The sequence below is a fragment of the Ochotona princeps genome, chromosome 6 (assembly GCF_030435755.1).
Source record: "Ochotona princeps isolate mOchPri1 chromosome 6, mOchPri1.hap1, whole genome shotgun sequence".
NCBI classification, from domain to species: Eukaryota; Metazoa; Chordata; class Mammalia; order Lagomorpha; family Ochotonidae; genus Ochotona; species Ochotona princeps.
The window spans coordinates 6,976,810-7,004,786 of record NC_080837.1 but is presented as its reverse complement, the minus strand read 5'-3'; the positions used below and the strand labels follow the sequence as shown (position 1 = coordinate 7,004,786).

At 50.2% G+C, this 27,977-nt stretch overlaps 1 protein-coding gene across 1 annotated transcript; it reads right to left on the bottom strand.

Annotated features, from left to right (window-relative positions):
• Nucleotides 1-8: 8 nt before the first annotated feature.
• On the bottom strand, nt 9-24,491 carry WHAMM (WASP homolog associated with actin, golgi membranes and microtubules). Its single transcript, XM_058665523.1, has 10 exons — nt 23,815-24,491; nt 20,787-20,960; nt 15,366-15,516; nt 14,505-14,674; nt 13,438-13,603; nt 10,905-11,092; nt 5,691-5,777; nt 5,334-5,429; nt 2,775-3,228; nt 9-693 (listed from the first exon to the last, which is right to left on the bottom strand). Exons 1-10 carry the CDS (start codon nt 24,433-24,435, stop codon nt 395-397), a joined length of 2,406 nt encoding a protein of 801 aa, XP_058521506.1. The 5' UTR covers nt 24,436-24,491; the 3' UTR covers nt 9-394.
• Between the last annotated feature and the right edge of the window lie 3,486 nt (nt 24,492-27,977).

Here is a 27,977-nt window from a genome sequence, read left to right as displayed (position 1 = left end):
CTGAAGTCAGGGCTGAGGTGAGGGGCAGATTGAGGACGATGCCCTCCCCCATTCCTGTGTTAACACAGAGAACAGAGCCCAGAAGGAAACAGGGCAGTGCCCCTGCCTCAGTGGTCACATAGGCAGGGAGGGCGCTAGGGCATCATAGTTCTTTATTGTGAGGGACTTGATACATAAAATAAAGTCTATTTAAATATTTAGAGTCGCACAGTGCGACTGTGCTGCCGCCAGGGTGGCCAGAGCGCCTTTTGGATTCACCCACAGTGAACTGAGTCCGACTGCGCTGGGCCCGGGCACTGCCAGTGGTCGCCACACAACACACTGCACCATGGAATAAAAGCTGCAATGTGTGTGCGGCGTGTCCCGCCCCAGTCGGAGCAAGGACAGGTCACCGTCACTGGTCCCACTCGCCGGGGTTCTCCACGTCCTCCTCCTCCGAGTCGGCTGCCACCCTCTTGATACGTTGCAGGGCGGCCTGGATGCTCCTCTGTAGCTCGCTGGTACCTTTCTGGACGCCACTGGGGCACTTTCCCAAGTCCTGAGGCACTTTCTTCAGCTTCACCCCCTGCCTTATGGCAGCCAGAATGTCCTCATTGACCGTGGCCTGGGGCAGGGGCCCGGCGGGAGGCACGTCCACTTTGCGGAGTGGCGTCTTGCCGTGCCTCAGGGAGGCCAGCACCTCTTCCATTGAGCCTGCGACGTTGGAAGCAAGAGCAGGAATGAGGACCCAGAGAAAGGAGAAATTCTGACTCGCTCCCCCCTCCCAGCGCTGCAGGGGGAGTCCAGTCCCTTCGCCTAGCACCATGAGTTCCACAAGTCATCCCTGCCCCGCTGAGCCGGCGCTTAGACTGCCAGCCAGCCGGCTCAGCAGGAAGCACCTACTTGGCTCCAGGATGGCTTGACAGCAACACTGGCTGCTTCAAATCCAGGACCACTTAGAGGTACCTGGCCCATACCTGTCCAGTGGGAGCCCTGCAGGGCCCAAGGTCTGTCTGCTCCATCTGGAAATCCCTGGAACCATTGGACGCCACATCGCTGCCCCTGGACAGTCCCCTCCTCCTTGCTTCCCACTTGAGAACGCTTTTTTTAATTTGAATTGTAGCCTGCTGAATTTGACTTTGCTTTGGGGGGGGCGGGGTATTAGCTGATGATGAGTCATTCTGTGCAGCCAAGTGAGATTTCCATACTCGCTGGCAGAGGCTCAAAGAGCAGCCTTGTGCAGAGGAGCTCAGTGAGCTGGGAGGGCGGGCCTGGCACCGTGCCCCGGGCACCGGGAGTGTGATTCTACCGCCAGTACCCCAGCCCGCTGCACACTCCACTTTAGGTGTGAAGTACACTGTCACAACGCAAATGAGATCAGCGTTTCAAAGCGCAGGGTGAGGAGGAGCTCATTTCACACTCTGCTAACTTGAGAGCCCTTTAGTCACCTGCTGGGCCCGGCAGGGAGATGGCAGCCGCTAATTCAGACCTCCTCTGGGTGAGCCCGCACCACCACTGCCACTGCCAGGGGAAGCAGCCAGTCCTAGTTCAGGACTGGAAGGCCATGCCGTGGCCACCAGCCAGATTCTGCCTGTTGGGTCTAGATGGCAACTCACAGCACAGTAGACAAGTTCCACAGTCCAGGGCCCTCTCTGGTGCTAATATACACTCTTCCCATGGGGCACTGTACGGCACTGGAAGGGGGATGTGGGCTGCAAGTGGCTCAGGGCTTCCCACAGCTGTGCGCACAGCAGTCTGGCTAGGGGTGGGGTACCCCACAGACATCTGCCCCTGTCCAGACACCTCCCAGGCGCCAGGCACACGGGCTCCAGCTCCTTCTGCTGTTTCATGGGACCAATCACTGGGCTCCCCTCCCTGGTAACTGTGGGCATTTCCAGCTGTAGGTTCAGAGAAACCCTGACGTTGGTGACACACCTATCAGCTGTCACAGGACCTTTGTACGTTCCAGGTAGGGGTGCTTAGACCTGGGCGTTTTGCCCAGGCGCCTGACATGCCACAGCAGCAGCCCTGAGTGTGACAGCCTGGTGGGCAGAGCAGGAGGGAGGGGGAGATGGTAACATCCTTGTGGCCCATGCAGAAGGATCAGCTTAGCAAACCAGCCGGCGGCAGGGGTCGCCAATTTTGAGTCCGGCCCAGACCAGGTCATCTGAGAGGTTTTACAGACAGCTCACAGGCCAGACACTCCCCACCCACCCCTGCAGTATTATAAACAGTGTCCCCAACGATGTCTAAGTCCATGATTAGAATCCCGAGTGACACCAGAGCCCTCGCCCAGCCAGGACATATTCACCCGGGGTCAGTGCGTGTGTGGACTTAACACACACAGAGCGGCCAGCTCTCTTGTGAGCCGCTGCCTGATACACTCCACCCGTGCTCTGCCAGCGAATCAGGAAGGACAGCTAGCTAATGTCCCTCCTGGGGACGGCCACCAAATGCTTCTGCTGCAGATGTGACCAGCTAATTCTGCAGTGCCATGCAGAGAGATGCAACAGTAAGCTAACTGGTGAGCAGCTCAATTTAAAATGCCCCAGGAACAGAAATCAAAGTCTCCAAAATAAATAAATACTGAAACAGGGACTCTGTCAGCTCGGACAGCCCTCGTGTGCGTCACTGGGAGCACAGAGATGGGGTTGCCAACCTGGGCCATGCTTGTCACACACAGACTAGACACACTTTGCAATACCACAGTGCCACTCATGGCTAGGCCTACAGCAGCACGTACAGACGCTGGCTTCTAACGTGGCAAAGCAGAGCAGGGACACAGTCCCAGTTACCTGGGCCCCCAAAGCTGGGCGGGGCACCACTTGGTCTCAGGGCAGGTGGCTCACACACGAGAGGCAGTGGCTGGTCATCTTGGACTGAGGTCCAGAAGTGTGGATTAGGATGAGCTTGAGACCAAGACGGCAGAGGTGGGGGCGGCGGTGGGGGTGGCGGGGGTGGGGGAGGAGAGCAAGGAGGGGGCTGAGGTGGTGGTGACAGTCCTTCAGGGGACACAGAGCATGTCTGGTCACCAACTGTGACGGAAACCGGAGCAGGGCCATTTCCGAGACAGGCTTGGTCTTGGAAGGTCTTCCCGTTACTGACTTGAGGTGAGAGCGCACTTGTGGGTTTTCGTGGGGACGCTGGCACTGCTCGGGGAGCAGGTGTCCCTGCCGAGGGGCCACCCGACGGGTCTGGGGCTACGGGTTTGGAGCAGGAGGTTCTTGGTGCAGACCCAGCTGGACGTTTCTGGAAATGAAAAGAAACTTGTATGGATGCAAACTCTCAGGAGGCCCACATGACCTGTTGGTCTTGGGAGGAGTGGGGGTGGGCGTGGCCACCCAGTCTGCCCACCCCATCCACGCTCTGGTCGTCTGCTGGGAAGGGCTCCCCCGCTCCCCCAGCTCCCCCGCTCTGTGCTCTGAGTCAGGACCAAGTAGACAAAGGATGGCCTTATGGCTGCCTCAGGCCTCTTCCTCCCTGTCCACACCACTGGCAGGCAGTGCTCTCTCTCTCTTCAGATATTCACGTATCTATCTCCCTTTGAATCATTCTGCTGACCCCAACTCCCATCTGATTACATCCGCATTCCAGGGTGGGGCTGGGCAGCGGCCCTGGGTGACTGCTGGCTCACGTCACCAGGTTAAGACTTCAGTGACAATGAGTGCACGAGGCAAAGCACAGGGCCGGGCGTGGACAGCTCTGCCGGTCAGGGTCCAAAACAATGCCCACGGCACAGGCCACACAGGGCACGTGAGCAGGCGTGGCTCTCTGCCCTTAGAGGCCTCAGCCTCTGTCCTTCCAATGCCTGTTCCAGGTTCTCATCTAGTCAATGAATTCAGTAATACTTTTCCATAAGTTCTTATTTACTTCTTTTCAGAAAACCTATTTTTCTCTTAAGACTTCTTACTTGAAAGGCAGAGTAACAAGTGAGTGACAGAGAAATCCTCCATCCCTGGTTCACTCCTCAAAACGCTGCAAGGCCAGGACTGGGCCAGACTGAAGCCAGGGGCCAGGAACTTCCTCCCCATCTCCCATATGGGTGCAGGGGCCCAAGGACATGAGCCATCCTCTACCGCTTTCCTAGGCCATAAGCAGGGATTTGGATCAAAAACGGATTAGCTGGGACTCGAACTGGCACCTGTATGGGATGCTGATGCCACAGTGGACGTTTAGCCTACTATGCCATGGTGCCTGCCCTTCTTTTCTCCTTTCAGTTCTGGTTCAGATGAAGGGATCCTGATCACGTGAGTGCAGTGGCCCAAGACTCAGACCATCTTCTGCTGGATCAGAGAGCAACCAGGACACCAGCTGGTGCCCTTGTGGGATGCAGTTGTCACAGGCACCAGCTTAACTGGCTGTGCCACAATGCTGGCCCCGTTTACTTCAAACAGAGCACTTGGGCAGCAGCTGAGCCATCACAGCCTTCCAGGCTGGTCTAAACATGGAGGGTGTGGGCAGTGCCACTCAGGAAGGTGGGGAGGGAAGAACCTGGACGTGTTGTGATGTTAGGAACCATGACCTTTTCACAGCACATTTTCTTTCTTTTTTTTTTTTAAGATTTATTTATTTTTATCACAAAGTCAGACATACAGAGAGGAGGAGAGACAGAGAGGAAGATCCTCCATCTGATGATCCACTTCCCAAGTGAGCACAACGGCCGGTGCTGTGCCAATCAAAGCCAGGGGCCAGGGACCTCCTTCAGGTCTCCCACACGGGTGCAGAGTCCCAAGGCTTTGGGCCGTCCTCGACTGCTTTCCCAGGCCGCAGGCAGGGAGCTGGATGGGAAGTGGAGCCACAGGGATTAGAACTGGTGACCATATGGTATCCTGGCGCTTTCAAGGCGAGGACTTCAGCCTCTAGGCCATGCCGCCGGGCCCATAGCACATTTTCTGAGGTGCTGATCTTCTGTTGACCTTAATTGCTATACCACATCCGATGGTATTTCTGCAACATTCCATGTTCATAATATCTCATGTTTTTTTCTCCTCAATAAAAAAGGTGGCTGATGGAGATAGTGCTGTGGCATAGTGGGTAAAACTACCACCTGCAATGCCAGCATCCCACAAGGGTGCCAGTTCAAGTCCCAGCAGTTCCACTTTCTATCCAGCTCCCTGTTAATGTGCCTGGGAACACAGCAGAAGACGGGCCAAGTGCTTGGGCCCCTGCATCCAAGTGGGAGACCCAGAAGCAGCTCCCAGCTTTGGATTGGTTCAGCTCTGGCCATGGTGGCCATTTGGGGAGTGAACTAGTGGAGGAGGATCTTTCTGTCTCTTCTTCTCTATAACTCTTTCAAAATTCAAAATAAAGAAAAGCAAGCAAGCACATGCGATGTGACTCCGTCCCGACCTCACCTCCTTAAATGCTCTCAATCGCTGGAGTGTTTTTTGGCGTTCCTGGTTGATCCATTCTTTCTTCTTTTGCTCCTCTTCTCTTATTTTGTCTCTTTTCTATATTGAAACAAACATGTCGTTGTAAGTCACTCAAAATTACCATCTGATAAATCTTGGCAAAGAAATGTACCCTGTATTTGTGGGCAAAGAAAGGTGGCCTGAGTTTGTGGGCAGAAGCGGGAGAGGGATGGAGGTGGCAACAGCTGGGGACCCAGGAGGCTGGGAGGCAGTAGACGTGGGCACTGTGGGACCCACAGCTGGGGGTTCCAGTCCCGAGGAGAGATGGGGGCCCCTTCCACATGGCACCGAGCCCTTCACCTTCTGAATGCCATGGTGCTGCCGGGCGTATCTCTCACTTGCTTCGGCTTGCTGCAATCTGAGCCGATGGTTTTCCTTGCATCGGTCCTGGTGAGATAATACAGATCGCCCAGAAGGTTTTAAATACTACCCGGGGCTGGAGCACAGGTTAACAGAAAAAAAGCAATTGCATTTGGGCTCTTGCTCCAGGCAAATGCTGACACCAGAGGCCGTGGTGCTGGTGCCCCCACCCAGCGCCATGCGGCTGGCTGTTTAGCAGTCAGCCGAGAGCTCTGAGCGATGGGCAGTACACCCGCCTTGACAGGACAGGCAGGCAGCCCTCGCTGCAGCCCAGCATGGGTGCTTTCAGCCTGTTGCAATGTGCTCATTTTAACCACATGCCCCAGTGATGCTGTAAACACTAACATTCCCATATGTACCTGCACTGGGGTCACCTCCCTACAAACACTGGAAAATGATGTTAAAAATGATCTCACCCGTGCTTAGCCACTCAGTGTGACCCTTAATGTGTGTGCAGAAAAACGCACACACAGGGTTACCATGCAGTGTGTTCCGGATCTCAGGGTCAGTGCCAGGCACCTTCTGTGACCGATGCCATGTTGTCCTCGTAAGAATCAAGAGATCTGCTACTACTGTTAGGGTCCTCCTTCAGGGGGCCAGTGCAGTGGCACAGCCAGTTAAGCTGCTAGCTGCAACACTGGCATCCGATATCAGACTGCCAGCTGGAATCCTGAGTGCTCTGCTCTGACCCAGCTTCCTGCTAAGGTGCCTGGGAAAGCAGCAGAAGACGGCCCAAGTATCTGAGCCTCTGCCAGCCACATGGGAGACCTGGATGGAGTTCTGGGCTCCTGGCTTCATGCTGGCCCAGCCCAGGCCACTGCAGGCATTTGGGGAGTAAACAGGATCTCTTTCTCTGTCAGTCTACCTTTCAAATAAATAAATGAATAAGCCTAAGAGCACGTGACTGCCAAGTGGCCGAGTGCCCCAGCTCCCTAGGCTCTGTCGCTCAAAACCTTCCAGGTTCCTAAGCTTTCAACACTTGGCAGCAAGGGCTCCTCCAACTTCCCCCAGAGGCTGCAAGTTGACACTTCCAGTCCTGGCACCAGAAAGCAGGTGCCAGGGCAGCAGGCACCTTTCCTTACCTCACCACACTTCCCCAGGGCCATGCATGGGCCCCAGTGCCTAGGGGGTTCAAGGAGTCCCTGTGTGTATCCCTTCAGGTCAGCTAAGGAACAGCCCCTAAACCCTGAAGCCACAGTTCACACAACCCCAACACACCCCAACACACTCATGCAACTTTTTAAATGTATCTGTTTGCACAGAGGAGTAATAAATGTTTTTTGTCCTCCACAAAAGAACCTACAGTTTTCCTGAATCCAAAAAAAATTTTTAAAAACCTTAATATGTACAAAACAGTGCAGTGGGTTAAAAAAACAAACAAACTTTATTTTGTATGTTGAAAAGCACAAAATGGCCACTGCAGCCACTTGGGGCCTAAACTGTACATGGAAGATCTTTCTGTCTCTCTTGTCTTCTCTCTGTAAATCTGTCTTTCCAATAAAAATAAAAACAAATCTTTAGAACAATGATGACCATCAAACACCAGTCCATGCAAAAGCTAAGGCTCGGGGCTTGTCTAGCAGGATCATACCTGTTACCTGACATGATCATGGATCAGGAGAAGGGTCACATTAGGCAGGGCCATGACATTAACTAGCACACGAGAGAACCATTTCTGGGGGTAGATTCGAATATGTGGGCCAAACCCTGTGGAAATACTGGCCCCACTGGTTAGCTCGAGTTGAAGGGGTGATAGACTAAACTAGGTGTGACCAAGGAGCCTGCCATCACTCACGAGTAAAGGAACCAACAACAGTCTGGGCGGGTCAAGGCAGCAGCACCAGAATGTGCATCCTAAATAGGGTGTGGGGTGGGCCGGGCTGCAACGTTCACCAGCTCATACAAGGCCAAATGGAAGACCAGAGTATGCCGGACATTGGCCTAAAACCCACTGGCATGTATGAGAACTGGGTCTGGGAGTGGGTCAAGTGGAGAACTTGGGAAACTGCCCTGGCGGGTCATAGCTCCCGCTGGTGAACACACGGTCCAGACCTGGGGGTCGGACAAGCTGGGTAAAGCATCTCCAATGGCTGGCTAATGTGTGGGTGGGTGGATCGGACAGGACTGAGCAAACCTTAGCTCACAAGCTAAATTAGAAATCAAGATGGAGCACAGGTCATGCCGAGCTAGGCTCTTACACCTACTGGTCAGCATGAGCCAGGGACACTAAGCCACAGCATCTAAGGCAAAGGCAGGACAGGTGAGGGGCTATGCCAAACTGAGTCAGAGCAACCACTGGCATGCATGCAATCTATCACTGGGAATAGGCCTGGTTGGGAAGTTAAGGGGGAACCTTAACCTTAGCTGGATAGAGGTTCCCACCAAGGAGCACGGGGCTGGAATGGAGGCTGCGTTCTGATCAGGATACGGTTGTAGTCTCACTTAGCACAAGTGTGGACTGGGACTGGATGCACCAAGCTGGGCTAGACTCCAACACCATTTGGTGCTATGGAGGACCAGGGTAGATGTGGGACAGACTAGGTTAGGTCTCAGTCCCTACTGAGCCATGTGTGAGCTGTATGTGGGTATGGACAAGCCGTGGCTGGGCTGAAACATCCAACAGTAAGAACCAGAATGGGTTGAAGGTCAGTCAGGAAAAGCCACTGTTCCTGCTAGGATAGGAGGTGGATTGAGTAGGGCTGGCTCATGGACCCATCAATATGTGGGAAATCTGGCATTAGGAGAGGTTCTGATGGAGGAGCCTGGGCAACTCCTCTGGCAGGACACACACCCTGCAGATAAGCGCAAGAAGCATTAAAGGAAACAGCCCAGAACAGGCCATGGAAAGTTACCCCCTGGCATACATTTAGCATGGGTCGGGGACTGACCAAGCTGAATCAGTTCACATCATCTACTGGCAAATCCGAGCACCAAAACAGAGTGTGGGTTGAGCCAGGTTCAGTCGCGACAAAAAAAACCAGTGCGCATTACGGAATGCCAAGATGAGGTAACCTATATCGGATGTGACCACAGCGCCCAGCCAGCACACATGAGAACCAGGAAGGGAGGAAGCAGAATATGGGGGTGCTCCACTGCTGGACGGCTACTCCCACTGGAGAGCATGAGCTGAGATGGGGGCAGACCAGACTAGGCAGGGCTACAACACCTTTGCACCTCATGTGAACTAGATCAAGGAAAAGTCAGGCTGGGCTGATTGTTCCTACTGGTGCAAACAAAAAGTAAAGTGGGTGAGGGTTGGTTGGGCTTAGCCGCAGCATCAATTGGCAGAAGCTGGCACTGGGGGCTAGTTCTGTCAAGTTAAACTCCAGAACCACCTGGAGAGTGCATGATCCAGGAGTGGGAGTGGCCTAGAAGGGATATAGTGGGCTCCTCCCTCTTGGGTTACCACTCCCACTGCACAGCATGAAAACCAGGACTGGGGCAGGGGTGGCTGGTCAGAACAGCATCCACCAGCACGTGTGTGGGCTGGATAGTGGAGCTGGTTAGATGGAACTAAGCTTCAATGCCCATTGACATGTAGAAGAGCTGAATGGGATGTGGGACAGACTAGACTAGTCTGCTGCACATACTGGCAAACCAGGGTAGGGGGTGGGCCTGGTGGAGGTTATTGTGGGTCACTCTGACTAGGCTGCAGCTCCCACTGGTTTGTGTGAGAGCCAAGTGTGTGCTGGGCAGAACCAGGCTGGACTTCAACACCCATTGGTTCCAGTGGAAGATAGAGTTGCAAATAGAACCAACCCAGCAATTACAACCACCAGCTGATTGGGGTGACAGAATGTGCCAGGACCTGTATTTGCTAGTACATACAAGAATCTAGTCTGGGATCACCTCAGACTAAGTTTCTTTGGGGATCCCCCAATCGAAATGCCAGACTCAGAACCCTAGCCGTGAAAAGACAGAGGACAGAACAAGTCAGTCAACCACCACAGCCCTATGTTGGCAGTGAAAAACTGGGCAAACGGAAACTCTAAGATGGACTATGTCAATCAGTGGATTCTTCAACGACCTTATCATGCTTGGAGTGGTGAGATTAGCAGCAATACATAACTCTTGAACTATCAAAACCACTTGAGCAAGACCCTCGGAGCATGCCCCACATCAGGGACCTGGGGTGGGTGGGAGGCTGAGTGGAGCTTCTCCCTTAAAATCCTCCTTTACTTCAGATACACGAAGGAAACAATGTGGAAATAATAGTCTTACCCACTTTCCTGTAGCCCTTGAACCTTTTTACCCTAATTAACTGTAAAGATTATAAAAAATATAATTAAAAAATGGAAAAAGTTAAATAAATAAATAAATAAATCTTTAGAAAAAAAAGGCTGGGCCCAGCATGGTAACCTAGTGGCTAAAGTCCTTGCCTTGCATGTGCCAGGATCCCATTTGGGCTGCAATTTGCATCCCAGCTGTACCACTTCCCTTCCAGTTCCCTGTTGGTGGCCTGGGAAAGCAGTCCAGGACAGCCCAAAGCCTTGGGACCCTGCATATGCATGGGAGACCTGGAAGAAGCTCCTAGCTCCTGGCTCCTGGCTTGGAATCAGCTCACCTCCAGCCGTTGAGGTCACCTGGGGAGTGAATCAGCAGATGGAAGATCTTTCCTCTCTGTCTCTCCTTCTCTCTGTATATCTGACTTTCCAATAAAAATAAATAAATCTTTAAAAAAAAAAAAGCTAACGCACTAAAACTTTAGAAAAGAGGATTAAAGGATTCTGTCTTCACCACACATGTTTAAGGAAATATGCTTTCAAAATTTAAATTATACAATGTAAACGGAAACATCACATGGTACCCCATAAATATATACAATTTTTATCGAAAAAAATTCATTCAAATATAAAATAACTGGATTATATCTAAGTTTGATTTTTCATAATCAACAATTCACAATAAAATACATTTAGGATTTGTTACCGTTGACTATTAGAGTTTCCATGTACTGTGACTTTAAAAGCTCCTGTACACTGAGTAAGTTCATTAAAACCTAGAGATTATGATAGAGGCTGGGGGCCCAAAAGAAACAAAGAAAGTTGGAAATGGGAGGAGCCCACCAAGCCGCATCTTCAGGTGCAACGCCACAGCACCCACCCCACAGCTGGTCGGGGAGGGGCTGCAGGGACAGGTGGCCCCAGCACCCACCTTCAGGTTCCTGAGTCGGGCCCTTCGGGCACAGAGGCTGCCCCGCCTCGCCTCCAGCTGCCTCTGCCGCTGGCTCAGCTGGTGCACCTCCACGCTCTGCTTGTCCTGCAGCACCCCCGCCCGCTCTGCCATGCTCAGCTCCTCTGGATTTTCACATGGATCATAATAGATGACTTCATTCTCTTTCTCTAAAAAAGAAAAAAAATACACAAGTGATTTTTTGAGGGAAGACATTCTATTACCAAAAAAATAATACCATCACAACAAAAATGTTTGGATGCTAGCAAATTGAGGGTTACTTGTAGTTGGGCCACTCCCAGGGTGAGCCATTGCTGGCACTTTCAGACGAGTGGGCTGACTCTCACGTCCCGTCAGCCAAGTTATGAGACAGCATCCCCATATTCCCTAACCCGAGCACATTCCCCTCCCCACCCTACACCCTCTGCACTGAGGGGCTGCCCGGGGAAAGGAGGCGCCATTTTAATGGTGGCATAGCATTCCCTAATTCGAGCTTGTCCCCCCCACTGAGGGGCTGCGCCGGGATTCCATCTGCACTCACTCCACTGCTATGAGCTGCCCTGGGGGTAGAAGTAAGTCTGTGTGTCAGTTCTATCACTTCCTTAGCTGACACTGCCTTCCAAAAGCAAAAGCACATTCCAACCGACAGCGCATCATTAACATTCACAGCAACAGGTACATTCATGGTATTTAAATTCCATTACACACTGATTTAAAAGTACATGCTACTGCAACAAATCCAAACCCTGAAAACAAAGAAAGACATGTTCTCCCTCCGTCCTTACACCCTCTGAGTCCTATTTCCAGAGGAAAAGGCTATGAATCATTTGGGGTACATCCTTTCAGATTAACTTTTTTTTAAAGATTTGTTTTATTTTTATTATAAAGTCAGATATACAGAGAGGAGAACAGACAGAGAGGAAGATCTTCCATCTGATGATTCACTCCCCAAGTGACCACAACAGCCAGTGCTGCACCGATCCCAAGCCAGGAGCCAGGAACCTCCTCCAGGTCTCCCACACGGGTGCAGGGTCTCAAGGCTTTGGGCCGTCGTCCACTGCCTTCCCAGGCCACAAGCAGGGAGCTGGATGGGAAGTGGAGCCACAGTGAATAGAACCGGTGCCCAAATGGGATCCTGTCACATTCAAGGCGAGGACTTTAGCCGCTAGGCCACCATGCCGGGCCCAGATTAACTTTTTTTAAAATTGTTTTTCCCTAACATATTAAATGTGTATAACTTGAAATGACTGTAAAAATTCTGAATATTGAGATTAAACTAAATGTTCAGGATCTCTGTGGATGAAATTATTGGACTTGAAGGAATTTTGAGGGGGAAAAAATTTAAATAAATGGAGAGACATACCACGTTCTTGGGTGGGAAGAGTCAAAATTTGCAAAGGCGATAATTCTCCCCACAGTAACCTCTAATTTTAGGCAAAATCCCAACCAAGGTTCCAGTGAGTTTGGGGGTTTGCTCTGAACTTTCCCAAGTGACTCTAAAGTTCATCTGGAAGAATAAAGGAGGTGAGAGCGTCAGCAAACTTATGGAGAAGTAGGGGACCAAGGAGGTGTTGGCCTGACCCAGCACCATCATGTACTTCCAAAATACGGTCATGGAACCAGGCTATAGCAGCCCCAGGAGCCACACAAGTTACCGGGGGACAGAGACAGCCCACAGCCAGGTCGGTCAGCTGGTGACAGTATCACATGCGAGTAAATACATGGAAAGGAGATGGTGCATTTGTTCCCCTATCAAGTAGGCAACCGCTCAGAATGAGGGCCTGCGCAATGGGAAGACATTTACCCTCACAAGACTCTGCTGACACGGGTTATCTCGTACAATCTAGACCAGGGCCATGATGTAGTGTGCAATTTAGAAATTAGAAAATAACATGAGTGAGAGGGAAATACATATCTCAGTGCTGTTTTTAACAGATATAGATTAAGATGTAAGATATGCATTGTCCCTGACCCATTTCCTTAGAAATGTATTCTAAAGAAATAATCTCTCCACTCCTCTCCCCCACATATACACAAATGGACATGTGTAAGGAAAACTGACCAGTGCACTGTTCAAAACTACGAAAACCTGGGAACCACAGTAGATCCATGCAACAGAATACTACGCAGCCATGAAAAAGTGGGCCTTTTCACTACCTCTTCAAATGGAAAGATGGTTATTATGAATTAGCTGAAATAGAGGTTGTGGAACAAGACATATCATTTTGGCTTAAAAGATCTGATAGCTATTTATATACAGTGACATATAAGACTAAAACATTACACTGCATACTGTCAATGATGAATGGACTGGGTTCACATCACTTTTTTTTTCTTTGTTTTGCCATGTATTTAACCATGATCATATTATTTGAGTACTAAAGAGACTGAAGGGGAATTTTATTTGGGAAGTCTCAGGAGAGGTAACAGATAATTTATAAGAAATAATTGCTAATATGATCAATGTATGTGTAATTGAAACTTTTTAACCCATACACATAAATATCAAACTTACCTTTTATAAGTCTTTTAATAGAGTCCAACTGTGTAGTTAGCAGCATTTCTTCATTTTGTAATATCTCAAGTTTAACCTCAAAGAGTTCTAACTGGAGTTCATAAAACTGTATTTCCAATTCATCTACAATATCTATATTTTTTCCTTGTTCTGGAAGATCTTCTATCTTGTTTTCATGGAGGAAAAAAAAGAGTAAGTCAAAATAATTAGCATGTTAAAAGCAAACTTTCGAAGCATTCTAGCTCTTTTCTATTCTTTGCTCAGTACTCAATATAAAGCAAAAAACAGGGAGAAGCAGCATTTTTGTATTGCATCTAGTGAGGCAAAAATGCTTTATTCAACATGTTTCAAATCCTGTTTCGTCCTCGAAACTGATGAAGACATTTAGGTCTTCAGAACAATAAATGGCATTGAGGTGTTGCAATGAACTGAATTATGTGTGTCCCATCAACATTCCTATGTTGAATTCCTCGTCCCCAGTGTGGTAGGATTTGAAGGTGGTCATCAGGTTTGATTATGTGCAGGGGAGGTGCTCTGGGGCAGTCCCAAGCTCCCCAGAACCCCCCACAAATGCAATTTACCCACCTGCTCTGGTGCCTGCCTCACCACCTGCCACATTAGCCTGTCAGTGGCTTCCCCCAAGTGGGGCTCTCGCAATGGAGCGGATTAAGCTGCTCATCTCGGGTTCTGCCGATGCAGCCAGAGCCAGCTGAGGTGGGCACTGAGGGCTGCTCCTGCCTTCAAGTCGTAAGATTACAGGAACAAAGGGAAGTGACTATGATCTCAGGACAGATAACAGATAACCGGGCCGGGTAGATCTGAAGTATACTGCCTGTTTCCAAACTAACTTCAGCGTGTCCGCAGCATGAGTCATCTGCACATGGCATTTCCAAAGCCTCTTGACCAGAAGGAAGCTCTGTAGCCCTCCTGCTCTGGCTTTGGATTCTTATCCGCAGTCAGCAGGAGAAGCAAGCAAGCGTTCCAACAGTGCCTGGGAAGCCAGGGCCTGTCTCAAAATGTAAGCGTATTCTTAAAGCCAAGTCACCTGGGCTTCCTCCTGGTCTTACCTTCCCCTGAATGGCAGCTCTCTGCTGGTTTAAACACAGCTCTTTGGCTCTCATGAGTTGCAGAGTCTCTCGGGCCAGCATCAGCTTGAGGTTTTCCAACCTGGGAGCGGCTGTGGCCCAGGTGGCCTGGCCAAATCTCTTCCTATCCTGTTCCATTTGCCTCTGCATTCCTGTTGGGTTAGAATGCATACAATAAAATAGGATTACGACTCATTCAACTAAGGAAAGCTGTTCCTTGGCTTACTGCTTGTCATGCTACTTGCAAAACATCTTTTTCTTAATATAAAAACTGTTTTAATAACTTTTAACCACCACAAAAGTAATACTTAGTCATTAATATAATTATATATAATTCTAATATAATTAATATAATAGAATTTTAGGTGCTCCACTTAAAAAGAGACAATAAAACCATGATGCCACCTAGCAGGGGCAGCTGCTCTGACATCCTAGAGCACAGCCTGCAGAAGCCCCACACAGCCAGAGCCCAAGCCTCTTGCCAGCCTTCTCTCCCACAGCCACAACCTGCTGCAGCTGCGATTAAGCCCTTGGACCGCCAGCCTCTCCTGTAAACGCAACCCCTTCTCTCCTCACCCTCACCCCTCACCTTCCGCCAATCCCACTTCCCCTTGCTCTTCAGACTTCAGGGCAAGCCCCCTCCTCAAAGGCACTCAGACTCTGCTGTTCATCTCCCTCTGGTCACCACTGCCCAAGGCCATCCTCTGTGAGCTGGACAAAGGCAGAATGAAGTCTATCACTCTCGCCCCGAGGGTCTACCTCTGCGCCTCCTTCCCTGAAGTCCCCGCCCCCACACAGCTGAGGCGGCGCTCAGGCCCGTCGTGGACCGCCCCTCGGATTCACCTGCTAGCGCTGCCACTGTCTCCTTGAAATAATTCACCGTGATATCCTGAATGGAGGCGACAGCGTCTTCCGCCTGCCGGGCCCATTCCTGGGCTTCCTTCTGCAGGGCTGCTACCCTTTTAGGACCCAGCTCATCCTCAGACAGAGACTTCTACATGGAAAGAAGGGAAAACGGGCTTAGACAGAGAGCACAGTGCTGAGAGAGCCGCTGGGAAACCAGAAGGAAGCTGGGAACAAGTGTGGCCTGAACTGCTTTTACTACTGAGATTGATGAATTAAATGTTTATTCATCAGTAATCCCTTATGGAGTATAGGTATTTGGCTCTAAGCTAGGCACTGCCTGGGGGGAAACAGAGGGTATACTGTGAGCCCTAAAGAAAAACAAAACAGGGCCCGGCGGCGTGGCCTAGCGGCTAAAGTCCTCGCCTTGAACGTACTGGGATCCTATAGGGGAGCTGGTTCTAATCCCGGCAGCTCCACTTCCCATCCAGCTCCCTGCTTGTGGCCTAGGAGAGCAGTCGAGGACGGCCCAAGGCTTTGGGACCCTGCACCTACATGGGAGACCCGGAAGAGGTTCCAGGTTCCGGGCTTCAGATCCGCGCGCACCGGCCCATTGCGGCTCACTTGGGGAGTGAATCATCGGACGGAAGATCTTCCTCTCTGTCTCTCCTCCTCTCTGTATATCCAGCTTTCCAACAATAATAAAATCTTTAAAAAAAAAAAAAAAAAGAAAGAAAAACAAAACAACTTTCTGTTTGTATTTCTAGAATAACTTTTCCTGATAGGAATGCTGGGTCATTTCTACCTGTCAATAACAGCACACAACTGGGGAAATGAAAGCATCAGACCTGGTACCAAGCTGTTTTCTGGGATTCCTTTGGGTGACAAGATAAGAAATTACAGACCAATGCTTGTTCTTCTCTAAAGAGCAAAATAAAGTCATGTAAAATACCTATGTGTTCAGAACTGGTGCTGTAGCATAGTATGCTAAGCCTCTACCCGCAGTCTGGCATCCCATATGGACGTCAGTTCATACCCTGGTTGCTTCATTTTACATCCAGCTCCCCAGTTCTGACCTGGGAAAGCAGCAGAGGACGGCATAAAGCCTTGGGACCCTGCACCTGTGTGAGAGGCTGGATAAAAGCTCCTGGCTTTGGATCAGCTCAGCTTCAGCCATTGCAGCCATTCAGCGAGTGAACCAGCAAACATAAGATCTCTTTGTCTCTGTGTAATTCTGCCTTTCAAATCTTTAAAAAAAAACCTTACATTCACAATTATGACATTATGGAAATGGACTGACCACTGTGTCCTCCCCAGGGGAGTGGAATTCAGAGACAGGGTCTCTGAGGGTAAGTGGGTAACAGGTTGGAACGGTCATGGCGGGTGGGGATGATGCCCTTCTAGAAAGGAGACACAGGCTCTACCATGGCAAGCTCCATCTCCAGACCAGGAAGCAGCCCTCGCCAAACAGCACATCTGCTGGGCCCTTGAACTTGGGTTCCCTGCCTGCAGGACTATGAGAAAAACATCTTATTGATTCTGAGTCACTCAACCTACAGCAAAATGATAGGAGGGCCTGAATTATGACAGGTACCACAATTACACCCGGCACCTGGTTCTGCTTCTAGAAGGCGTGGCTTGATAACATGAGAAGTAGGCACAACGAAATGCGAATCAGAACTCCAGGGAGACACCACTTGATGCCCACCAGGCTGATTATGGTAAGGAAGAGAGCAACAAGGGTCAGCTAAGACATGCGCCAACGGCAGCCCTCCCTCGCTGCCCGTGAGGACGTGAATGAGTGAACATGTTCTGGAAACCATCCAGCAGTTCTTTGGACTGTTCAGTGCTAAGTGTATGACTCAGCAATTCCACCCCCCATGAGAGCACATAAGAGAAATGGGAACCTGTCTGCCCGGCATTGGGCACTCAGCGGGACCAGTGTCGTGGTACCACAGGCCGAACTGACACCTGCCATGTTAGCATCCCCTGCGGCACTCGCTGCTCCACTTCTACTCCCTGTGCCTCTCACTCTTTCTCTGTTCATAACAATCCATAACTCTCCTTCTCTGTCACTCTTTCAAATAAATAAATCTTCATTTATCCAACTCTTTAAAAAGCAATTTGAGAGAGATCGACCTTCCATCTGCTGGTTCGTTCCCCAATGACCACAACAGCACAGGCGTGTCCAGGCTGAAGCAGGAGCCAGGAATTCTAAATCTCTCACGTGGGTGGCAGGGGCCCAAGTATGTGGACCACCCTCTGCTGCTCTCCCAAGCACAATAGCAGGGAGCTGGGCCAGAAATGGAGCAGCTGGAACTCAAACCTTAGTATCTCACAGGAGACAGCACTGGCAGGCATTGGGTTAACCCACTGAGCCACAATGCTGGCCCCAGCAAATCATATCTTAAAAAAAGGAAAAACAAAGATACACAGATGTTCATAGCAATATTTTCATAATAACAAAGTGTGGAACCTCCCTCTTGGGTTACCACTCCCACTGCAGAGTATGAAAACCAGGACTGGGGCAGGGGTGGCTGGTCAGAACAGCATCCACCAGCACGTGTGTGGGCTGGATAGTGGAGCTGGTTAGATGGAACTAAGCTTCAATGCCCATTGACATGTAGAAGAGCCGAATGGGATGTGGGACAGACTGGACTAGTCTGCTGCACATACTGGCAAACCAGGGTAGGGGCAGGCCTGGTGGAGGTTATTGTGGGTCACTCTGACTAGGCTGCAGCTCCCACTGGTTTGTGTGAGAGCCAAGTGTGTGCTGGGCAGAACCAGGCTGGACTTCAACACCCATTGGTTCCAGTGGAAGATAGAGTTGGAAACAGAACCAACCCAGCAATTGCAACCACCAGCTGAATGGGGTGACAGAATGTGCCGGAACCTGTACTGGCAAGCACACACAAGAATCTAGTCTGGGAACACCTCAGACTCAGAACCCTAACCATGAAGACAAGTGCAGGTTCCATGGTCTGCCATGGAGTGCATGTGTCAAAGCTGAGTTTCCTCAGAGGCTCAGACAGAGATGTGGACACCATATCCAGGTGCACATGGAGGATATGGCAGTCAATCGGAACCTGCAGAGGACACCTGGTACCACAACAGAGGATGGAAGACAGAACAATTCAATCAACTAACCCAGCCATATGATGGCAGTGAAAATCTGGGCAAACGGAAACTCTAAGGTGGATTATGTCAACCAGTGGATTCTGCAGCAATTTCATTGTGCTGGGAATGGCAAGAATGGCAGTAATTCAGAACTGTTGAATTATCAAAACCTCTTGAGCAGTGCCCTTGGAGCATGCCCCACATCGGGGACCTGGGATGGGTGGGAGGCTGGAGGGACTTCTCCCTTTATCTCCCCCTTTACTCCAGATACAAAAAAAAAAAAAAAGCAATAATGTGAAAACAATAGCCTTACCCACTTTCCTGTAGCCCTTGACCCTTTGTGGCCCAAACAACTGTGTAAAGATTGTCAAAAATAAAGAAAAAACATAAGTGTGGAAACTACTCAAAAGTCTAGGGATAGATGAGAAAAAGATGGTATTTCTATATATGATGAATATTATTTGTCAATAAAAAGAAATGAAATCCTACCCATGCTACAGGTGGGTGACCTGTAAGCAGTCAGTCACCAGAGCACCTGTTCTCTGATCCCATTTATGTAAAAAGTGGTCCTGGACAGCCAAGTCAGGAGCAGGCAGAAAAGGAGTGATGGCGGCTTAGCCTGGAGGTGTGCAGGAGCAGGGAAGATGCTGCTGAGGGTCAGGGGGCTTCTACTGGGGGTCAAGCATTCTGGATTTAGACAGGGAGGATGGTTAATACAAACGCAGCAAACCCTAGAAAACCATGACATCATACATCGTCAGGGTATGATCTGGGAATCACACTTCTGTTTAAAGAGAGGGGGGAAAAAAACCCACACAGGAGGTGAAGGCTCTCCCAAGAACAGATGTTCAAGAGCAAACAGAACAGCTCCATCCACAGCCACACTGGCATGTCAACCACAGGGACAGTCTCCCTAATGTCACCTTTAACATGGACCACGTGAGGAGGTGTGAAAGGACAGCCCATCGAGAATTCCCGCTGATGTCACCCACTTCCAGCTGCTGTTGAGACACACAGCAGGTTGTTTAACTCCTTGGGGGAACTGCATTAATCTGGCACATCAGGATAATACTGATGCCTTTTCTTACCAGTGTTACGAAATAAGAATGATGCCAGCGTTTCTTAGATTACTAAATTACGAACTAGGGTTCTGCTGTCTAAATTTTCTGAGAAATCTGTCTGTGATCTTTGAAACAAATAAACATCCCATCAGAAACTATTCATCGGGTGAAAAAATGCTTCTATACCCTTTCCAATGTGCAGAGATCTGGAGATGGCACTGGTGCAGCACGTTAAGCCACTGCCTATGACATCAGCTCTCCGTTAGAAAATACTGGTTCAAATCCCTGCTTCCGATCCAGTTCCCTACTAATGCACGTGGAAAGACATCAGAGGGCAGCCTGAGTGCTTGAGCCCCGGTCACACACCAACTTAGGAAACCTTGATAGAGTCCTGGGTTCCTGGCTTCAGCCTGGCCCAGCCCTGACCACTGCCACCTTTGGGGAATGCACCAATGTATAGAAGGGAGACCATTTTCTCTATGTGTCATTCTGGCTTTCAAATAAACTTTCTGCACATTTTCCAAAAATGTGCAGAAATCTGAAGGTATTAAAATGACCTATACAGAGGGCCTGGCATGATAGCCTAGTAGCTAGAGTCTTCGACTTAAATATGCCAGGATCCCATATGGGCACCGGTTCTAATCCCGGCGGCCCCGCTTCCCATCCAGCCTCCTGCTTGTGGCCTGGGAAAGCAGTCTGGGACGCTGCACCCTCACAGAAGACCCGGAAGAAACTCCGGGCTCCTGGCTTCGGATCGACACAGCTCTGGCCATTGCGCTCACTTGGGGAGTGAACCATCGGATAGAAGATCTTCCTCTCTGTCTCTCCTCCTCTCTGTATATCTGACTTTCCAATAAAAATAAATGAACATTTTTTCAAAGATGACCTATATAAATGTCTTCCTTTTTTCAATGTTAAACATAAATTTAGGGGCTGGCGCTGTGGCATAACAAGTGAAGCTGCCGCCTCCAATACCAGCATCCTATGTGGTTCAATTCCTGGCTGCACCCCCTCCAATCCAGGTTCCTACCAAGGTGCCTGGAAAGCAGAAGACGGTCCAAGTGCTCTCTCTCATTCACTCTCTCTTCTTCTGTAACTTCGTCTTTCAAATAAATAAAAATAAACAGTTTTAAAGAAGAAAAAAATATATAAATTTATTATTTCTAATAATATCATGTAAGCATAAGCGTGGACATATGGATTGACCCTTAAACCAATAAAATTAAATAGATCGACAACATACCAAAATTTCAAGCTTACATGAAGCTGCAACTTCTCGCATGTCCCTGAATGGCTGCAGCAAATACTGGAAGAACGTGGTTGCCACTGTGACCAGCTCCTGGTATGCTTCGTCTTCCTCCTGGTAAACCTTCATTAATGCTACCATGGTGTTGGCTTCTTCATGTCCTTGGAGAATCTGGAAGGCAAAATGTGGAGAAAGCTCGGGCCCCTATTGCTAAGGTCAGACATACCAAAAGCAACCTCCATGGTCTCAACTTGAACACATCAATTTTCAATACTGATTAAATATTGAAAAACTGTTCTCCAGGACATTGGTCTAGCTCACTCAGGTTCGACCCGCAGCTCAGGCTCCTGACTCCAGGTTCCTGCTAGCGTCCACCCTGGGAGGCAGCAGGGATGGCTCAAGAAACTGGGTTCCTGTACCCCCATGGGAGACCTCAACTGCATTCCTGGCTCCCAGCCCCTGGCTGAGCTGTAGCCCATGTAGGTCATTTGGAGTGACCTGGTTGCCCATCAGCTCCCTGCCTGCCTGCCTCTCTGCCTCTCAGATTAAAAACAAAACTACAACAAAAACAAGACTGACTAGATAACATACGGTCTAGCCATAGTACTGTGGACATGCAGCACTGTGCTTTGGAAGACTCATTACTAACATGGGGACTTTTATACCATTAAATGTGGCAGAAAGCAGAGTGCAACACTTGCTTTCGCCCGCATCATAGATCCCTGAAAGAGCCATCGATAACGCTGTTTCTGAGTGGCAGACTGTGGCTGATAGTTTTTCGCGTGACTGTTCCAGCTGGACAGCTTTCAGGAGGTGTTATCTGCATGTTCCAAAGCCCAGCAAGGCATTGTGGAGACGTCTCCAGGTACTTCTCCAGCACACCAGCTCCCTGAGTTCCCCAGGCTACCAGCCGAGCAGGCGCACTGAAGGGTCTTAGCTGAGGCTCTAGCCCTGCTGGGCCCTGCTTCTGCTCCAGGGTAGAGACTGAGCTGAGGGGCCGGCACTACGGCCTAACACATAAGGCCGCCAACTGCAGCACCAGCACCCGATATAGGCACCGGTTCAAGTCCCAGCTGCTCCACTTGCTGTCCAGCTCCCTGCTAATGCACTGAAGGAAAACAACAGAAGACGGCCCAAGGACTTGGGCCCCTGCCATCTATGTGCCCGATGGGGATGGAGTTCCTGGCTTTGGACTGGCCCAGTTCTGGTTATTGTGGCCATTTGGGAAGTGAACCAGTAGACAGGAGATCTTATTCTCTAATTCTTCCAAACAAATAAACAAATCTTTAAAAAAAAATAAAGATCATAAAAAAAGAAAGAACTGGAAAACTGAGTGGTTTATAACCTACAGAAACTCATTTGTTAAGAAATCACAATTGGGAAAACTAAAAATCAAGCAACAATATAGAAACTTTTCTCAAAAAAATACCATTTTTATTCTAGTCCCATCTTTCTACTTAAGGATGAAGTGACCTATTTTCAGCCACAGTTTCTTAAGGCAATAATAGTAGTATATATTTTTTTAAAGTAAAAGATTCCCTGAACAAAATTAAAACATACACAAATTAATAACTTAAAACAATGGATACTTTTCTACCTTATTTCTGAGACTATGCAGAAAAAGTCCAGGGCAAAAACATTCAGCTTCCTTTCACATATTAGCAACCGATCTAATCTGAGGATACGGCCTCTTCTGGCCATTGTAATGGTGCTGAGATCCACAATTCCATGGTCAAGGTCTGGTATCTGTCTGCCTCCATCACTGAGAAGCCCATGACCTGGTGAGCCAGATGACAGTGCGCAGTACCGACTACGCTAACGGTGCCACAGCTCTGAATGCCCTTCAAGTGAGCAGGCCTAACTTCTCCCACAGAAGTGCACCCGTCCTGGGGCTTAAGGAGACACCTCTTCTCTCAGCGAGAAACCAATGTTCAAAAACAAATGTTTAGAAGTGGTCTCCTCCTATCATCAAGCAAAATCAACACACACCAAGCGTTCAGATCTTCACCCATAAGACACACAGCACCAAACCAACTGTTTTATAAGGCCATTTTCAATCATTCCACACTCAGTTTCGGAGGATATAACTGAGCCTTGGAAAGGAAGCTGAATTACACTCCTATGCTTCCTCAGCAGAAAGCTCAGAGAAATCACCGCAATGAATAGCAGTCCATAACAAGAGGCGGCTCTGCGGGTTAAGCCGCCTCCTGGGATCCCGGGCATCCCGTATGGGCAAAGGTTCCTATCCCGGCTATTCCATTTCTGCTCCAGCTCCCTGCTAATGGCCTGGGAAAAGCAATGCAAGATGTTCCAAGTCCATGGGTCTGTGTCACATGGGAGAACAGCATGGAGTCTCCTGGCTTTTTGGCCTGGCCTGGCAGTCTCTGTGGTTGTGGCCACCAGGGGAATAAAGCAGGGGACTGTTCTCTCTCCGTATCACTCTGCCTTTTGAATAAAGAAATAAGTCTTAAATTAAAAAGAGTGCGAGGACACGTCTAGGGTACAGAACACAGGACATGGTGGCTCTTCCTAGTAAGCTGTAGATAACTGTAATTCTCCCTCCCCTTAGCTTCTACTGAATTGTTGTTCAGTCTCACCAACCCTCTCAAAGCTCCTGCCATTGTTATTCCCAGTCGTTGCATAAAGCTCACTTCCTCCAGGTTTTATCCATATGGACAAGTCTTTCTTACTTAAAAGCAAAAACCAGTTCACACTAAAAGCCATCCTTCATCCTAGGGCAGGAAACCAACATGTGCCTCCATTCCTCTATCGACCCTACAACTCGCACCACCTGGAATTGCCTCTGCTACGTCTGGGGCTAGGAATCCCTACCGGGAAAGAGTTCATCCTCAGTTCTACTTTCGGTATTTCTGGCACTTCCGGTTACCAACCTCTCTGGCTTGGCTACGACGTGCAAGGGGTAACAGCTAAGCGCCTAGCCTAGCTCCCAACAGTCCAGCGTCTCCTGGGCCAGGCTCTAGGTGCACCTGCGCCCGTCCCTGCCCGCGCGCCCCCAGGGCCGTACCTGGCGCAGCCGCGTGCTCGCCCCGGCCCACCGCGCGCGCAGCGTGCGCTCCCGGAACTCGCGCGTGCCCTCGCAGTCGGCCGCGGGGGCCTCGGCCGGGAAGAGCGCATCGCGCACCGTGGCCCCGCCGCAGCCGTCGGCCGCCGCGCCCAGGTAGCGCTCCAGCTGGCCGCACAGCTCGTGCAGCGCCTCCTCGTCGCCGGGGCCCGCGCGCGCCGGCCACAGCAGCGCCCATAGCCCGAGCCCCAGGCCCCAGGCGCCGGCGTCGCCGTCCGCGTCCAGCTCGGGCGGCAGGCGCGGGAAGCAGCGCTCCAGGGGCGGCCACAGCGCCGCCAGCTGCCGGTGCGCGCCGCGGAGCCCGGCTGCCGACAGCAGGCCGGCCCAGCTGGGCGGGGGCCCCGCGGCGGCCTCGGTTTCCTCAGGCTCCGGCCGGCTCTCCTCGGGGCGCAGCCGCCGCCGCCACTGCCGCTGCGCCGTGCGGTCGTGACAGGTCACGGCGAACTTGCCCTCCGCGGCGTTCCAGGCCACGAGGAAGCGCAGCTGGTGCCGCTCGGGCCCGGCGAACAGGTCCTCGCGGAGCGGCACCCAGCCCTCCAGGCTGTCGGGCTGCTCCTCCGCCATGGCCTGCGCGCCCCGACGGGCCGGAGGCCACCCGGTCGGCCCGAGCCCAGCTCGCGTCAACAACGCAGCGCCCGCCCCGCTCGGCTCTTCTCATTGGCGGGCTCTGCTCGGCACGCTTGCCGAAGGGCGTCCGCGATTGGCAGAAGGGCAGAAGGGCGGGGCCGCAAGGACCAGTCAGCTGCTCGGAAGGGCCGCCCGGGCCCCGCCCACAGGCTTGTGACTACTGCTCGCCACCTGCCCCTTGACCCTGGGCAGTCCGGCTCTGGCCTCACTCTCTGTACCCTTGTACCCGTGGAAGATATGTGTGAAATGGACGGATTGCTGTCTTAGCCCTGTGCGCTATGCCTTCCCATCTTCCACTGTAACCGTTATAAAGACTCACTTTTTAAAAAAAGATTTGAGTAAGAGTAACAGATCTCTGTTCCCCAACTGGCTGCAATGGCTGGGGCTGAACCAAGAGCAGAGTTCTGTCTGGATCTTCCACCTGGTCCCAAGGGACCAGGCTCTGGGGGTACATCATCTGTTGCTCTCTCAGGGCATAGTGGGAGCTGGATGGGAAGGAAAGCAGCTGGGACTAGCCAACCACCTGCTGCTGGCTTCTTGAAATAAACCAACTCCCTGCGGGATTGGCTGTCCAACATGGAGAAGCCAGGGCCTGATTATTTATCCAGTAACACTATCCTCAGGACCCTGTTGAATATGGGGTTCCTGTGCATGCCCCCACCCCAAGAATGTCCCAAATATGCTGGGGGCTCATTTGGAATTTCCTCAGGGTCTCTGATGGCTAGGAACCATCTCTTTGTCAACTCAACAAGCTTTTATGAAACATCTGTGGCAGGCCAGGATATGGGGTTGGAGTGGGGACAGGAGAAACACTGAGGGATAGATACTCTCAAGCTACACACACACACACACACACACACACACACACACACACCCCACACACACCCCCACCCCATCCCGCTCCTGGCCAGCCAGTTTCAACACAATCTGGGTTGGAGCTCTTCATTTTGATGCTAAACGAACACTTGGCAAAGGAACCAGGAGAAAATCAGAGGAAAGAGGAATCAGGGAGGAAGACAGAGGAAAGGAGGCAGCACTGACACTGGGAACGTGTCAGGAGAAGTGAGAACGGAGCTGAGGTCAGCTCCCACCTGTGGAGACTGACCTGTGGAAGCTGACCTGTGGGTGCCCGGAGGATGGAGGCGGTGGGCCGAGTTAAGGCACCTGCCCAGGGATCTCTTAAAGGTTGGAGCTGGGGAAGCCTGGAGTCGCACTTGCCTTGGTTGGTTTCCCCAAGTTTATACAACTACGGATGGAAGGCCAGAGCCAGGACAAGGCCACGGTGAAGGCCGCCAGCTGCCAGCAATGAACCTCTGCCGCACTCCCAACTGGAACGTCTATTTGGGTGCAGATTTCTTCCTTTAGTTAGGAGAGGGGCTGGGCAGGGAGCAGGGAGTGCAGGCATGCTGGGGGTCCAGCCTTTCAAAACCACTGCCTTCAGACACCAAGGAATGAGAGGGAGCTCCAGAAAGTTCGCTTTAAGTTTGTGGGAAAATCAAATGGAATAGTAAGTTTATGGTGGTGCAAAAAACATTTTTGGAATTCATCCATAACGGGGACCCTCAAAAAGTTCATGAAACGCATGCGATGAGAAAGCTACATGGATGTCAAAACGTTTCACCCAAATACACTATATAGATATATAGATAGATAGATAGATATTTGAAAGGCAGAATGATAGAGAATCTTCCATCTGCTAATTCATTTTGCAAAAGACTGTAATAACTAGAGCTGAGCCAGGCCCAGGTCTCCCACATGGGTGCAGGGGCCCAAGCACTTGGGCCGTCCTCCACTGCTTTCCCAGGTGCATTAGCAAGAAGCTGGATCGGAAGTGGAGCAGCCAGGGCTATTATGGGATGTTGGTGTCACAAGCAGTCGCTTAACCAGCTGCACCACAATTCTAGCCATCTCCCTTCAACTTATCTTTCTTTTTTTTTTTTTTTTAATTATTTATTATTTAACTTCAGTAATTACATTGTATTATGTGACATAGTTACATAGATACTTGGGTTCTCCCCACCCCTCCCCAAACCCTCCCACCATGGTGGATTCCTCCACCTTATTGCATAACCACAGCTCAAGTTCAGTTGAGATTTCCCCATTGCAAGCGTATATCAACTTATCTTTCACTCAACTTCTCCCCAAACCTTTTGACTAGCCTTGTATTCTTTCAGAATGGTTTTCTTTTCTCATAACCGGGTTCTTTTAGCTCAAATGATTCATAACTCTTTAAATAGCTTTTTTTTTCAAATACCTGTTGTATCTTCTTCACCATCTGTCCTTTTACTGTATTTGTTCATACTGTTATTTTTTCTCATAGCTTTATTATTCATTGTACAATTTATTACTGTTTTCAAAAATTATGATTTGTCAGCTTTTATACTTATAAAAGTGATTTCTATTTTGTGTATGTGTGAGGAGTGTTATGTCTGTATAGTCTTAGGAAAAATATGCACCAAACACAAGAATGCACGACTTCATGGTTCTTTTGTAGTACTTGCTTTTTGCTTTTTAAAAGATATATTTTAATTTTTATTTGAAAGGTGGAGTTACACAGAAGGAGAAACAGAGAAAGAGAGAGATCTTCCATCTACTGGCTTTCTCCCCAAATGGCCACGATGGCCGGAGCTGAGCCGATCTGAAGCCAGGAGCCAAAAGTTAGGAGCTTCTTCCAGGATTTCCACATAGATGCAGGGGCCCAAGGGCTTGAGCCACCTTTGACTGCTTTCCCAGGCTGTAAGCAGGGAGCTGGATGGGAAGTGGAACAGCCAGGACTTGAACTAGCACTCTTCTGTAGTACACAAAGGCTTAGCTTGCTATGCCACCTTGCTGGCCTTAGTAACAGTACTTTTAAAAGTATCCCCAAGCCTGGCACGACAGCCTAGTAGCTAAAGTCCTCACCTTGAATGCCTGGGATCCCATAGGGGCACCAGTTCGTGTCCTGGCAGCTCCACTTCCAATCCAGCTCCCTGCTTGTGGCCTGGGAAAGCAGTCGAGGACGGCCCAAAGCCTTGGGACTCTGCAACCGTGTGGGAGACCCGGAAAAAGCTCCTGGCTCCTGACTTCAGATTGGCTTCCTCTCTGTCTCTCCTCCTTTCTGTATATATTACTTTCCAATAAAAATAAACAAATAAATCTTTTTTTTAAATCCCCAGGAGCAATAAACATAAAATCCCAGAATCGAGTTCCCACACAGAGACTTTCAAATGGACCAGACTGGAGTCACGCTTTTTAAATCTCTCAGCTGAATGAATAAAATGAAAATGGGATGATGGTCAGAGTAGAAATAATAAGCGATGTTAGGGAGGCAGACTGCTGGAGCACTTCCTCTGAAGTGAGCTGTTGGCTGGCTGGGTTGGCCATGCCACTGTCCACTGCCAAACTCAGGGAGAGAGTCTTCAAAGGGCCCCCTGCAGAAAGCTGGCTGCGTGTCCTGCTGGAGACTAATGGCCTGGAACCCAAGGATGGTTTATGTTGGT

What these genes read in the sequence shown, in the direction of transcription:
- WHAMM (XM_058665523.1), bottom strand. Translation starts at nt 24,435, where the DNA reads ATGGCGGAGGAGCAGCCCGACAGCCTGGAGGGCTGGGTGCCGCTCCGC. An exon ending in GATTGAGAGCATTTAAGGAG is followed by an intron (nt 3,229 to 5,333) that starts GTGAGGTCGGGA and finishes TTTCATTTCCAG; the next exon opens with AAACGTCCAGCTGGGTCTGC. An exon ending in GCCCAGCTTTGGGGGCCCAG is followed by an intron (nt 694 to 2,774) that starts GTAACTGGGACT and finishes CCAACGTCGCAG; the next exon opens with GCTCAATGGAAGAGGTGCTG.